Source organism: Dromiciops gliroides, chromosome 3 (genome assembly GCF_019393635.1).
Source record: "Dromiciops gliroides isolate mDroGli1 chromosome 3, mDroGli1.pri, whole genome shotgun sequence".
Classification (NCBI taxonomy): domain Eukaryota; kingdom Metazoa; phylum Chordata; class Mammalia; order Microbiotheria; family Microbiotheriidae; genus Dromiciops; species Dromiciops gliroides.
The window spans coordinates 470821992-470835803 of NC_057863.1; the positions used below are offsets into that span (position 1 = coordinate 470821992).

Genomic DNA, 13812 nt, shown 5'->3' on the forward strand with positions numbered 1-13812 from the left:
GTTTCCAAAACCAACATCATCAAATATGTCAATTAAATATTTTGATATTACTGTCACCATTTTGAAAATGAACAAACTAAAGGCACACTGTGCTGTCTTTAGATTTATCCATTTTCCTTCACTTAGAAGTAACCTTAGATCCTACTTTACTAAGAAAACTGAGGTCACCACATGGGAAACTCCCCTATCTAGTTGTCTCTCCACTTCACAGCTCTTGAATTCTCCCATTTTTTTTCTCTTTTATTGCAGTCTTAGAGAATGAGGTAGACTTTCTCCTCTTTAAAACTAATAACTCTTCCTTCTATACTCAGCCATTATTTGATCATCAAAAAGCACAGGTCTGACCCTATCACCCCCACCCCCATTCAATAAACTCCAGTGGCTCCTATCACCCTCAGGATCAAATATAAAAACCTTCATAATCTGGCTTCTCCAGTATTTCCAGTCTTCTTAAGCCTTATTCCTCTTCATTTAGGTGGTGAACCAGGGATCCTGACCTCCATTCTATTTTTCCAACAAGACACCCTATGTCCCAATTTTGTGCATTTTCACTGGTTATGTCCCATGCCTGAAATTCTCTTCCTCCTCATCTTCCTCCTCTGATTTCCCTGTCTTCCTTCAAGTTCTAGCTAAAATCCCACATTTTATAAAAAACTTTTCCTGATCTCTCTTAATACTAGTGCCTTCCCTCTATTAGTTCTAATTTATGCTGTATGTAGCTTGTTCGAACGTTGTTTTTTTGTTGTTGTTGTTTTGTTTTGTTTTGTTTTTTAGTGAGGCAATTGGGGTTAAGTGACTTGCCCAGGGTCACACAGCTAGTAAGTGTAAAGTGTCTGAGGTCGGATTTGAACTCAGGTACTCTTGAATCCAGGGCCGGTGCTCTATCCACTGCGCCACCTAGCTGCCTCTCGAACATTGTTTTTAACACGATTTCTCCCCCACTGAATTGTGAGCTCCTTGAGGGCAGGGGGTATCTTTGCCTTTCTTCGCATCCCAGTGCTTCATACAGTGCCTGGCACATAGTAGGTGCTTACTAAGTGGTTACTGATTTACTGACTGTACTCTTGATCCATAGCACCTCATTGTCTCAGACAGATTCCCTCTAGAACTTACATTTTAAGAAAAATGCACAGGTCAGCCATGCATACAATCTTCTCCCAGCTCTTCTCCTGATTCCAGACTTTCTCCTCTTTGTTCTGGTGTGGCTGGGTACCTTCTCCTTCCCTATCTTCCCCTTTCAGCTTCCTTTTTACGCTTTGATTTCCTGAAAGTAAAAAACTGCTTGATCAGTCTTTTTTTTTTTTTTTTTTGGTTCACATTTATATTCACAAGGCTTAACATAGTGCCTGGCATATGGTCAACAATACATTCTTGTTTCCTTGACTTAGTGTCCTCAATCCCTGTCTCATCCGTCCCCTCAAGTAGTCTTCAAATTTACTCTCTTAACTGCCTCTTTCCCTGTTTGTTTTTAGCTGTGTGAGGAATGTGTGAATGAGTATCTTGCTGCCCCTATACAGGCTCTGATTTAGGATGAGACAAACTAATGGTTTTCAAGGCTTTGTCCCCTTCCCCTTCCCCTCCCACTTCATTTTCCCCTTGGACACAGTTCATGATGTCCTGCCTAGCCCTCTAGTTGAGTGGCTTTTGTGAGCTTGGCTTTGACCTCAGCCAGACTTTCTGTCTCCTCTTTCCCACTCCCCACCATACCTCCCTCTGGCCTGTTAATCTGTGAATTGTGGTTTGAATTTTACTTGGCCCTTATTTTCTCACTCCTCCACCAGTGACTTATACCTCTGGCTAGAAACACTTTCGGGTCTACCCAGTATTAAAAAAGCATTTACTTTATCTTGTTAAAATTTTCATGCAACAACCTCTTTTCTTTGCTGCCAGAATTCTAAAAAGAATACTATAGCCTTCCCTCTGCTCACACATCACTATTTTCTCTGGAAAATTTTGCAGTCAGGTTTGTCTCCTTTTGAAACTACCCTCCTTGAGATTAGACCAGCAGCAGTGGGGAAGTGCTGTGAGAAGAATCCAGCTTTTTCAGGGTCCCCATCTTGTCTCTGCTACTTATTAGCTTTGGTCCGGGGAATAATTTGATTCTTCTGAATGTCAATCAGTAAAAGGAATAATATAGTATTACCTATTTCACATATTGTCAAGATCAGAGGAGACTATGTAAAGTGCCTTGTAAACATTTAAATACCCTATAATGTAATCTGCCATCTATGTATGTTAGAAGAGAGCAGACCACATAAGAGAGCGTGTTATATCAGGCATAGCATAAGACTGGAGTCCTAGGCTTTGAGTATGCATTTATGGGCTAATGTAAGCCTATTTCCTCATCTGTTAAAGGAGATGGTAATACTGTAATAGTACTTAAACTATCTTTTTCACAGGGCTGTTGGGATGAAAACGTTGAGCACTATAGAAAAAGGAACTGTCTATTTGTAATTGCCAGATCTGATGACTTCTCATTCCTCTTCATCTTAGATCTTTCTTTGGCAGATCACATGTGTAGACCATCTCTTCTTTCTTGATAACTTTCTCCTCCTTTGGGCTTCTATGGCAACCTTATATCAGGACAGGTTTTGTTCCTTCTCTGTCTTCTTCATTAGTTCTTCCTTTAGTCTTTTAGGTTTGGAGATCCCTGATAGTTTAGTCCTTGGTTCTCTCTTCTCTCTCTGTATTCTTGAGGCAAGCTAAACCATTCCCATGATTTGATTTATTGTATCTTTGGAAGTGACTCCTAAATGTTATATTTTCGTCTTCCAGTTGCCTCCATTTGAATATCCTTCCCACATCTCAAACTTGAGATGTCCAAAACTGAATTAATTTTTCCCTCAAAAGTTGCCTTGCATTTTTTATATTAGCTCCATGCCAAATCCTGTCAATTCTCTTTCTAAAATAGTCCTTGCCTTCAAAGCCGATAGTTGTGAGGATCAAATAAGATAAAATTTGTAAAGCCCTTAGAATAGTGCCTGACACATAGTAGGCACTATATAAATGTGAGCTATTATTATTGTTGTTATTACTATCATCATCATCCATCTCCTTACCACTTCATTAATCTACTTCAGATTCCTATTCCCTCTTACCTGGATTATTGTAATAGATTCCTTACTGGTCTCTATCTTTGGTGTCTCCCTTCTCCAATCTGTCCTTCTCATCTCTGCTTTTCCTTTTCTGAATGCATTGGCCTCACTGTCATTACCCTTCTCAAAATCCCATTTTTCATTGCTACAGGATAAAATACAAACTCCTTAACTAAATATTCAAGATCTTCCATAGGTATAGTCTATCCTGCCTTTCCTGTCTTATTTCATCTTACTATCCTTCAAACACTATTCATCTAATTTTCCTTGCTCCTATCCTGTCATTTCCTACCTCTCTTGAATTTGTATATACTGTTCTACTTGCCTGGAATAAATTCCACATCTCTACCTGATGAAAATTCTCTCATCCTTCAGGTTTGGGTTCTGTTTTTTTTTTTTTTCCTTCAAACTGTCCATGCTCTTCTTTATGACTTTTTTTTATTCACTTTCTCATATCTTGATTTGTATTTTAGTTATTTGCATAAATGTCTCCCCACCTCTGCCTTTACTACCTCTGGGCTTTACCATCCATCCTGCTGTTGAACCCTTACGATTTCCAGGTCTTTTCTTCCATCCTGCATCTGAATTCTCTTATGCAGTACTACTTAGAAGGTGCTCTGTCTCATTTTTCGGTTTGCATCAATATCACTTAGGACGATGGTTGGCGTATAATAAATATTTAATCATTTTTCATTCATTCACTAGATTGAATGCTCCTTGAAGGCAGAAGCTATCATTTTTTCATCTTTATATCACCTGGCACAGTGCCATATATATAATAGCCACTGTAGAAAAGTTTTAAAATGAATATTAATCTTGTCTGCTATTGACTGAGCTAGAATAGAAGTGACCATCTTATCTTCCCTGATTAGTGACCATTAAACCACACTTTCTTTTCTTTAAATTTTATAGCTGACTCTTGCCTCTAGTAAGAGGAGAAGAAACCGGAGAAAAAAGATAAAAGAAGGAAATCAATTTGCATTTATCAAATAAATGGGTTAATCATTTTTTTCCCTTTCTTTTTCTAGGAGAGAGTTATGTGTGTGGTTCAATAGAACCCTTCAAAAAACTGGAGTACACCAAGAATGTAAACCCCAATTGGTCAGTAAATGTCAAGACCACCTCTGCTTCCCGTACGGTTTCTTCGCTTGCCACTGCCAAAGGCAGCCCCTCAGATGTGAGGGAGAATAAGGATTTCATTCGGCCCAAACTAGTCACCATTATCAGAAGTGGTGTGAAGCCACGGAAAGCTGTCCGGATTCTGCTCAACAAGAAGACCGCCCATTCATTTGAGCAGGTTCTCACTGATATCACTGATGCCATCAAACTGGATTCAGGAGTGGTTAAGCGCCTGTACACCCTAGATGGGAAGCAGGTAAGATGTTTGAGGAAATGCATTTTCTTCCAAATTCTCTGTGTCTATAAGTTTTAAAAGATGAGATGTGCGACTAGGTGGGTATGTGGAAAATACTTTGTTGCTTAAGCTTTTTGACTCTGAATCATTCTGAAGGATTCGCTTTATATAATTTAACAGAACTGACTATTTAGAGAGTAAAATAAAACTAAATTATGGGTAGAGTTTACATAACCAAATATTTATATACATGTATGTATAAATTGTAAATATAAACATATATTAAAAACAGATATATAAATGATAAACATCTGTGTGTATGTGTTTATACACACATGTACAAATTGATAAATACATATATGCATATATTTACAATTTTAATACTACCAATCACAATCAATAATACCCACTCCAGTGGTGTGCTGGAGCCAGATCATACTGGTTCAGTATCCTATTTTAAAATTTTCAGTGTGAACATTTACACCATGGAAATGGGAAATGCTACAAATTAGGACATGATTTATTGTTTTGTTGCTTGTCTACACTTAAGTAACTGATGGAGAAAATGTTAAATAATGCAGATTAAACTTAAAAGTGTGTTGTGCAAACATACTTTTTTCCCCTCTGAGAGCTAATTGAAAATATTTACCAGCACACTCATGTCTAGTTCTCATTATGCTAGGAAGCCATGTGTCATGAGGTCCAAGCATGGATGTGACTCAAAGTATAACAGCAGCCAAGAGATGATATTACAATTAATTTGATGTTTCATGCCTCTGTACCTGGGCAAATTCCAGTAAAATAATGTGTTAAAATGTTAAAGATTTTAAACATAGACCTAAAAAGTGAAGAACTTCTGATTGACTGAAGTTAAAGGGTATGTTTTTATATGCTATAAGTTTTGTATTTAAAAAGATTGCAGTATAAAAATTATAGGTGTTTTTCTTTATTTAATATATAAATTATATACTAACATCTCTTGACTTGAATTTGTAAGCTTGATAGTAAGACTTTATAATAACTTGTAGAAAATTGGACTACGTGACCTCCTATCTACTTTTCATACAGTTTCCATTAATATTAAAATAATAAAGTAATAGAAGCCAGCAGAAACTCTGGTCATAAATAGAATAAGATGTAAAAGTTGTTCAAAGAAATCAGTTTTCTTTTTAAAAAATTAAATTAGTACTTTCTAATCAATTTTTGATTGACAATTGGTCTTCAAGGTAGTTATATCTAAGTATCCTTTGAAAAATAATATATATTTCACCATGGTGATTTGGAATATTTACAGGAATGATACAAATTAAAAGTCAAACAAAACTAGGTAGTCAAAAGTTAATTACCATTTATCCCCCATACTTGTGGATCTATTGAAATAAGTTTAGCCTCTCAGAAGGATAAGCGGCTGACATCATCCCATTATATTGGCAAATTCAGAGTTTTTGAATTAAAAAGAAAAGCCTGTTTTAGAAATGCCATTATTTCAAGAATGAATTTTTCTGCTGGAATCTGTTTATATAGGTTCCCAAATGTTCATGTCTTATGAATTTTACAAACAAGTGCATTTAATTGGGGATGGTTGTTCAAATTTTCAAATGAATAATGACCTTTCCATTTGCTTTATCTTTTTTTTTAATCTAACCATCATCTGATAAAAGTAAATATGGATGAAGAAGCTGAGTGATTACTTTCTCCTGGCCTGTTGAAAGACTAGGTTCCAAGAATACATAGACTGAGAATCATCAGTATAGCAGCTAGAGTTCAACAAGAACTTTTGCTGACATTCCAAACATATTGAATTAAAAGAAAGGTAATAGGGAGTTCACTATTTAAAGAACCCTTTGGCGAATTCTTAATAATGAGAACAATTGATCTCTTTCATCTAAAGATTCATATATTTGGTACCTTTTCTTATAGTACTCATTTGATGACTGTATAAGTGAATAGAAATGACAGAATGCATAAATTACTTTTTAATTATTAAATGTACACATTCATTTTTATTGACTACACTTGATGTACATGACCCCGATGTTCTCTTCTGCCACTTCAAAAAAAAAAAGCACTATTGTACTCCAGACTCAAAGTTGCTAATGCTTTCTCACTTCCAAACTTCAAGTTGCTTTCAGACATTCTAATTCTGGCACTGTTTTGTAAGGTGGGTAATTGGCCAGTATAGTCATTTCCTTTGTAAATACCTTTGCATGACCTAACTTTTTCAGGTGGTTTCTCCTTGTTCCACATCTTAATTCATAGTCTTCTCTAAGGTAAGCATCACCTTGTAGCTCTCTAGGGTCTTCTCAAATCTCTACATATGGATCCTAAAGGAAACTCAAAGTACTCTGGCTGAGGTCCTTCCTCCAGCTGATCATGGATTTTTGTTGGCTTATACTACAAGGTGTTTTCTGTAACAAGTTATTATTAAGGTTTTGACTCCCTTCCCCATCTTCTCCAGGGGCTACTTGGACTATAATCACAATGGCTGCTTTTGTTCCTGTAGCCAAGCACACATTCTTCAAGATCTATGTATTCAAAGACCACTGGGAGTTTTTTTCAACTCCTGCATCCCCTAGTCCAGTCCTCCAAAACCATTCTGTTGATTGTGTTTACATACTGTATTTTGTTTCTCAAAAAGTCATTGTGGTGTTATGACATGCTCCCTTCATAGGAGTTTTGTGAGGCGTAGCGAGGAACTGCCTGGGAATTGGAGACTAAGATAGGAACATTTTTGTGCTCTAGTGCCCAGAAAGAGCAAACCTACTTTTTCATGGACTGTGGGAGGCTTTAGTATGGCTTTTGGGAAAAAGACAAATCTGCTCACATAAGCAGTTTCATGAAGTGGCAACTGTGGACAGTCTTGGCATCATTAAGCAGTGGAGGGAATAAACTGCCTTTTCCCTAGGTTCCCCTTAGAGTTGTGCTCCTTCATGTCCAGTAAGACATTTGCAGCTTCTGTAACCATTGTTTTATAGGGACCACATTTTTCTTTAGTGGGCCTCAATTCTCAATTTTGTAGCATCTTCAAGTGTTCTCCCCTCTTTCCCTTTTAATTTTAATAGTTGATGTTTATAGAACAATTTTAGGTTTGCAGAGTGTTTTGCATATGCTAACTGATTTGAACTGATCCAAGTTGTTTTTTTTTTTAAAATACCAAATGAACCTAAAGGATTAACTCGTGGAGGACTTTTAAAAGTTGAATTTCTTATAGAATCTGTGCAGGTAAAATCCTTGGTAGTTGTCGTATCAGTTTGACCAAGTTGTGTTGTAACATTTAGGTGTTAGGTGAATAACTGGGGGAGTCAGTTCAGCAAACATTTATTAAGCAACTCCTTCATTAAAAGCCCTGTATTGCTTGCTGAGAGAGAAAAAAATAAAGAAGACATTATCCTCTGACCTCCAGGACCATCTAATTGGTCCATGAACCTCTGGATAGTCTGTTTGCTCTGGGATCTCTGACAACAGTGTCATTAATATTTATTGATGGGGCAGCTAGGTGGCACAGTGGAGAGAGTGCTGGATCTGGAGTCAGTAAGTAAGATGCATCTTCCTGAGTTCAAATGTGGCCTAAGTCACTTACTAGCTGTGTGACCCTGAATAAGTCACTTAATCCTGTTTCCCTCAGGTTCTTTATCTATAAAATGAGCTGGAGAAGGAAATAGTAAATCATTCCAGTATCTTTGCCAACAAAACCCTAAATGGGGTCACAAGACATGAGTGAAAAAAATTGAACAACATGAAGCCCCCATTTCTATTGTTTGACACCATGGCTGTAGAGGGTCACATACATGAAGCTGAAAATTTAGTTAGAGGTTATGACATTTTTTTTTCCAATTCACTAGTAACTTCTAGCAACTTTGAACACTGTGTGATCAGAGTAATCTAATGAACAAGGACGAACAGTGAAAAGAGGACATGGTAACATTCACCTCTTCATTGCCCTGTTACATTGCAAAAAGAAAAACATCATTTCTCTATCTGAGGGCTGTTTCCTCCCAGTCTCTTCCTTTTTTCTTTTTTTGTTTGGCTAAAGAATCTGAAAACCAAGGAAGGTTTTTTTTTTTATTACCTTGTCTCTCCCCTATGTCCTCCCCACCCCAGTCAAGCTTCAATATTTAGTACTTTCTCTGCTGGTTGCACAAGCAATCTGCCAAAAACCCTCTTTGCCCAGATGGCATTTCAGTGTGATTATTTTTCTTAAGTGATTAAAGTCAGCTCAAACTGTACATGATTGCTCGAAAGAAACTATGGCACATCTTCTAACTTCCAACAATGTGTACAGGGGCATCTGTGGCCTTTTTGGGAGTGAAAAATCCTGCTGCTTTGAGCCATTAAATCTTCCAAATCTATGATTACTGGATCTTTCCTTAGAAACATAAAGAGCAACAAATCTCTAAGCAGCCTAACCCAAGAAAGTACCTTAGTGTGAGAATCACTGATAAAGCTTGCCACAAGTTATTTTTCTAAAACGTAGCTAAAAGAAAGCAGGCCTTCATCCCTTCTTACTTATCTCCCTCTTTTTGGGGGGCAATAGTCTGATTAGAGATATATTTCTGTCTGAGAGATATTTATTATTTATACATATGACCATCTCCTTTACTCACTCATACTAAAGATCTACAGAAGGAAGCAGCAAGCTGTAATATTGGGAAGTGCAAGAATTTAAAATCTTTAGCTTTGAGAGAACCAAATCAGGTATCTTTTGTAGCTGTGGCTATGGGGACAATCATGAAATATAAGAAAGATAATTTAAATCACATGAAACTGGAAAGTTTTTACAAGAACAAAATAACATAATTAGGATAAGAAGGAAATGATTCACTGGAGGGGAAAAAAAACCCCTTTTTTTCATCTAGGGTACTAGTGCAAATCTAGAATACCAAAAGCCATTCTCCAATGAATAAATAGTCAAAGATACAAATAAATAGTTCTCAAAAGAAGAATTGTCAGCTATTGACAACCTTGTGAAAGACTGATCCAGATTACTAAGACTACAAAGCAAATATAAGTACAAACAACTTCAAGGTTCCACTTCATACCCAGGAAACTGTTGAAGGTGACAAAAGACAGAAAAAATCAGAGTTGGAGAAATTATAGAAAGTTGGCTACTGGTCCAGCCAAAAAAATTGGAAAGTAATTTGGAAATGGGCTAAAAAAATAACTCAAATGCCCAATCCCTTTAACATTGAGATCTCAATGTTAGAAACATACTCTGGAAAGTATAATGATTTTTTTAATGGTTCCACATACTTCAAAATCTTCATAGCAGCACTTTTTGCAGTAGCAAAGAAATGAAAAAAAATTAGATGTTTGCCATTTGCGGAATGGCTAAAGAGACAGTATATGAATTGATGTGATACTATTTCATTGTAAGAAAACTGAATATGAGGAATACAGAAAAATTACATGAATGGATGAAAAGTGAGTTAAACTGACCCTGGAAAACAATAAACAGAATGACTCTAAAAGTAAAGAACCCCAACAAAACAATAGAAAGCAAGTGCTGTATAATTATAATAATCAAGCTTGACTCTGTCTTCTCCCCTACTCCTTCAACACATGCACTTTTGATTCTTCAGTAATTGTGGTGTTCTATGATTCATAGTGATAAATGCCTCACTGGAAGAATACTGGTGACAAAAAGATGGGGTTTTGTCTCAGGAAGCAGCTTGGGGATTGCTGAAAGGACTGTATAATTTCCCAAATGGAATCAAGCTTATTCTTTCTCTTATTCAGTTCTGGACCGATCTCATTGTCTATCTTCAGTGTCTGTTCAATATATGTGCTGAATTACCAAATTATATCAAAGCTTGGACAAGATATTCATCATCCACTTGGCATTTTTCTGTACGATTTCTTAGGCTGAACTCTTGTGAGTGGCTGTGAATCTTATTAAAGAGTTTCTATAGTGTTCTGGGTCTTGATGAAAGGAGCTCACTGTCATTCACAAACAGTATCATCTACGGGGCATCATTTTTAGGGAATCTCCTTGGTCATAGTAGACACCTTACGCAAGCATACACCTCTTCATTTTATGAATCGTTTGAAAGTGTTAATCAGAGGAATTCTGGATCGTATCTATAATGCGATTTGTATCATCTTAGCACATGAGAGCTTTCAAGTCTAGATTTTGTTCTTTGAAACCACTTTTTTTTTTAATAGTCAACAAAGAATAATAGATTCTTGTATTTTTTGCATGTTTCAGTCAGTTGTATGACTGTGAATTGTGGGTTTGCAGCAGAATATAGTATATAAAAACCTGCCCATGTCTGACTTGGTGTTTCAGCAAGTGTTCTGGGCTGTGCCAAACTCAGGTCAATAAACTGTAATTTTATGTTTGATATTGGAACAAAATGAGATGCTCATGGGTCATTCAACGTTTTAACAAAATGAGATTTATTTAGCACAGGAGGAGACAGGCATTCAACAATGATGTGCACTGAGGACACATCAAACTGATTCAACTGAGCAAAGCTTTCTTGTCTGAGTTGCCCATCATTTTCCACCAGTTGGGTCTCAGGGAGTACTTGGAACTCTTCCTGGCTATTTTGTAATCCAAAAATGATGTCAACAGCTTGAGCCTTTATTCCTCTGAGCCATTTGTGTCTTAAGAATGGTCTCCATACCTTTTCAGGAAAAAAATAGCCTACTTTGTATGGGGACAGGGGTTAGGAAATTGATCCCACTGAAGCAATGATGTCCTTGGTGTATGTGTATATTATATTCATAAAGATTTTTGCAGAATTTTTTTACTTTAGTATAATTCCCTTTTAGATTTCCTGAGAAATTGATTTTTCAATGCCTTCAGAAATTCTAATGCTATCTTTATTGCTATAATTTTATTTATTCATTTATAATTGCTATAATTTAATTTTATTATTATAAAAGCTCATGTTTGTAGAGCATTTTATGATTTACAAGTGATTTCAAAACTGAAAATACAATTAAGAGTACATAATTGACAGCAGTTCTGTGAAGTAGATGGTGGAAGTAATGTCTTCCATTTTACAGATCAAGACACTAACTTAGAGAGGTATGGTGATCATGAAATAGCTTAATAGTAAGAATCTTGAAAGTAGGCACCCCCATCTCTGGTGGGTTTTTTTATGTGTATAATATTATACATGTTGGCTTACATATTTTATATGTTACCACACACCCTGGGTTTTTATGTTTAAAATCATACTTATGATGTGCAAAAAGGATCTATAAATGGATCTATTGTTTCAGAATACATGCTTTTAGGTTTGTCTTATATTTTAGCAAAAATAGAATACATTAAGACTGGAGATCAGCTACCTTTCACAGCTATTGAAAAGAGGAGAATTCTCAACAAGGGATAGGGATGAATGATCACAAAATATGAGATAATTTCAATAATATGAAAGTAAAAAGGGACAGCTGGGTTGCAGAGTGGGTTGCAGAGTTCAGGACCTGGAGTTGAAAAGACTCATCTTCTTAAGTTCAAATTTGGCTTTAGATGCTTATTAGTTGTGTGACCCTGGGCAAATCACTTAACCCAGTTTGCCTCAGTTTCTTCATCTGTAAAATGAGCTGGAGAAGGAAATGGCAAACTACTCCAGGACCTTCACCAAGAGTCTGGCATGACTGAAAACAACTGTACAATAACAACATGAAGCTTTTACATAAACAAAATTAGTGTAGCTATGATAAGATATGGAAGTCATTGATTGAAAGGAAAATCTGTGCTTCTGATATGTTTGATAAGCATCTGATATTTAAGATGCGTGTTTCTGTTCTCTATATAATCAAAACTATTTATCAATGAATAAGTAGCCAAAGGATATAATAGCTCATACTTATGTAACACTTTAAGGTTCGCAAATTGCTTTTTGCTTATTATCCGACATGACTGGAATACCCAATTATAAACTAGTAAAAGCAAATAAGATCATAATTGTGAGGCACTAAGCATAGTTCCTGTCACATAGTAAATTCTGTAATAATGTTAATTATCATTATCAGTTATTTTTAAAATCACATGAAATTACCAATAAGAAATTCCTATCAAAACAATTATCAAATTTTACCACTCACACAACAAATTGGCAAAGAAGAGAACAGATAGAAACAGCATTGGAGAAACTGCAGAAAATCGATGCTTTCACTGTTGGTGGTACCGTGAATTGGTCAGACCATCCTGGAAATCAAATTGGAATGATGTTTTAAAAAATGACTAAAATGTCCATACCCTTTTACCCAGAGATCCCATAACTCTGTATATTCCTAAAGAGGTCCAAGAAAAAAGAAAGGTTCCATTTAAAGCAAATATTTGTAATAGCTTTCTTTGTGGTAGCAAAAAAAAATAAATAAAGGAAATAAAGTATATGCCCATAAATTAGAGAACAGCTCAATAAACTGTGTTGAGTGTAAAGAAGTTTTGGGGTTCCATGAGAAGAAATAACAAGATCGAATTCAGAAGAGCATGGAAAGATTCACATGAACTTATATTATGCAGAATGAAGGAAACAGAACCAGGTAAACTATTATAAGCAATGTCTATAGCACGAAAGTAGAAAGAACAACAACAAAAAAGACTGGGGGGCTGGGAGAGAAGGGGCTGAATTATGTGTAATTTTAATGACTAAGCTTGACCCCTGAAAAGACCTGAGAAAATGCATTTCCCCCTTCTCTGTGGAAATGACATATGAAGATCCAGTAATACTATATGTACTGTCAGATGTGGCTGATATATGTTTATTAGTTTTGTTTAAATGCCCTTTTTCTTTATTTTAAAAAATCTTTGGTACAAGGGATGTCTTAAGTAGAGGAGAGGAGAGGAATACTTTTTTAAAAAGGTGATGTAAAAAGCAGAAGGTCTGATTAAAAAGGATGAATTTTGAACAAAAGAAAATAGGTCACATTTACATTTCACTTTCCATTTTGGTCTTCTTATCTGTGAGGTAGATCTGGCAGATATTACTATTCCCCTTTTAGAGATGAGTAAACTGAAGATCTAAAAGTAATTGATTTACCCACTATCTTGTGACTAGCAAGTGACTGGTCTGGCTATGGGATTATAAATTCACGTATATATCCTCATGTTCTGTGATGTTTTAAACATCATCAGTCAAAAAATGAGTTGTTAAGATACCACTCACTCTTTTGAAACTTGATGTTCCATTAATTAATATAGAAAGTGTAAACATCGGAGAAAGGAGGTCTTGGGCATGAGGAAATTAAAAATGTGGAGCAATTTGTGTTTAGACTTTTTCCATTCCTGAATGTAGGGTTTGGGGCTATTGTGGAATTGTTATGTTACATCTTATGAAAGTGTACATGACCCCTTTCAGAGCTGCTTTTTACATAAATTACTTTTAATTTATGTGGCTGTCAAAGTGA

The 13812-nt window shown here is 36.0% G+C and overlaps 1 protein-coding gene across 1 annotated transcript in view; it reads left to right on the forward strand.

The window, feature by feature from the left end:
• Positions 1 to 13812, forward strand: part of DCLK1 (doublecortin like kinase 1) — a 422465-nt gene that overhangs the window by 22582 nt on the left and 386071 nt on the right. Inside the window, 1 exon segment of the mRNA XM_043996841.1 lies at positions 4124 to 4470. Within this exon segment, the coding sequence (XP_043852776.1) occupies positions 4124 to 4470 (347 nt within the window).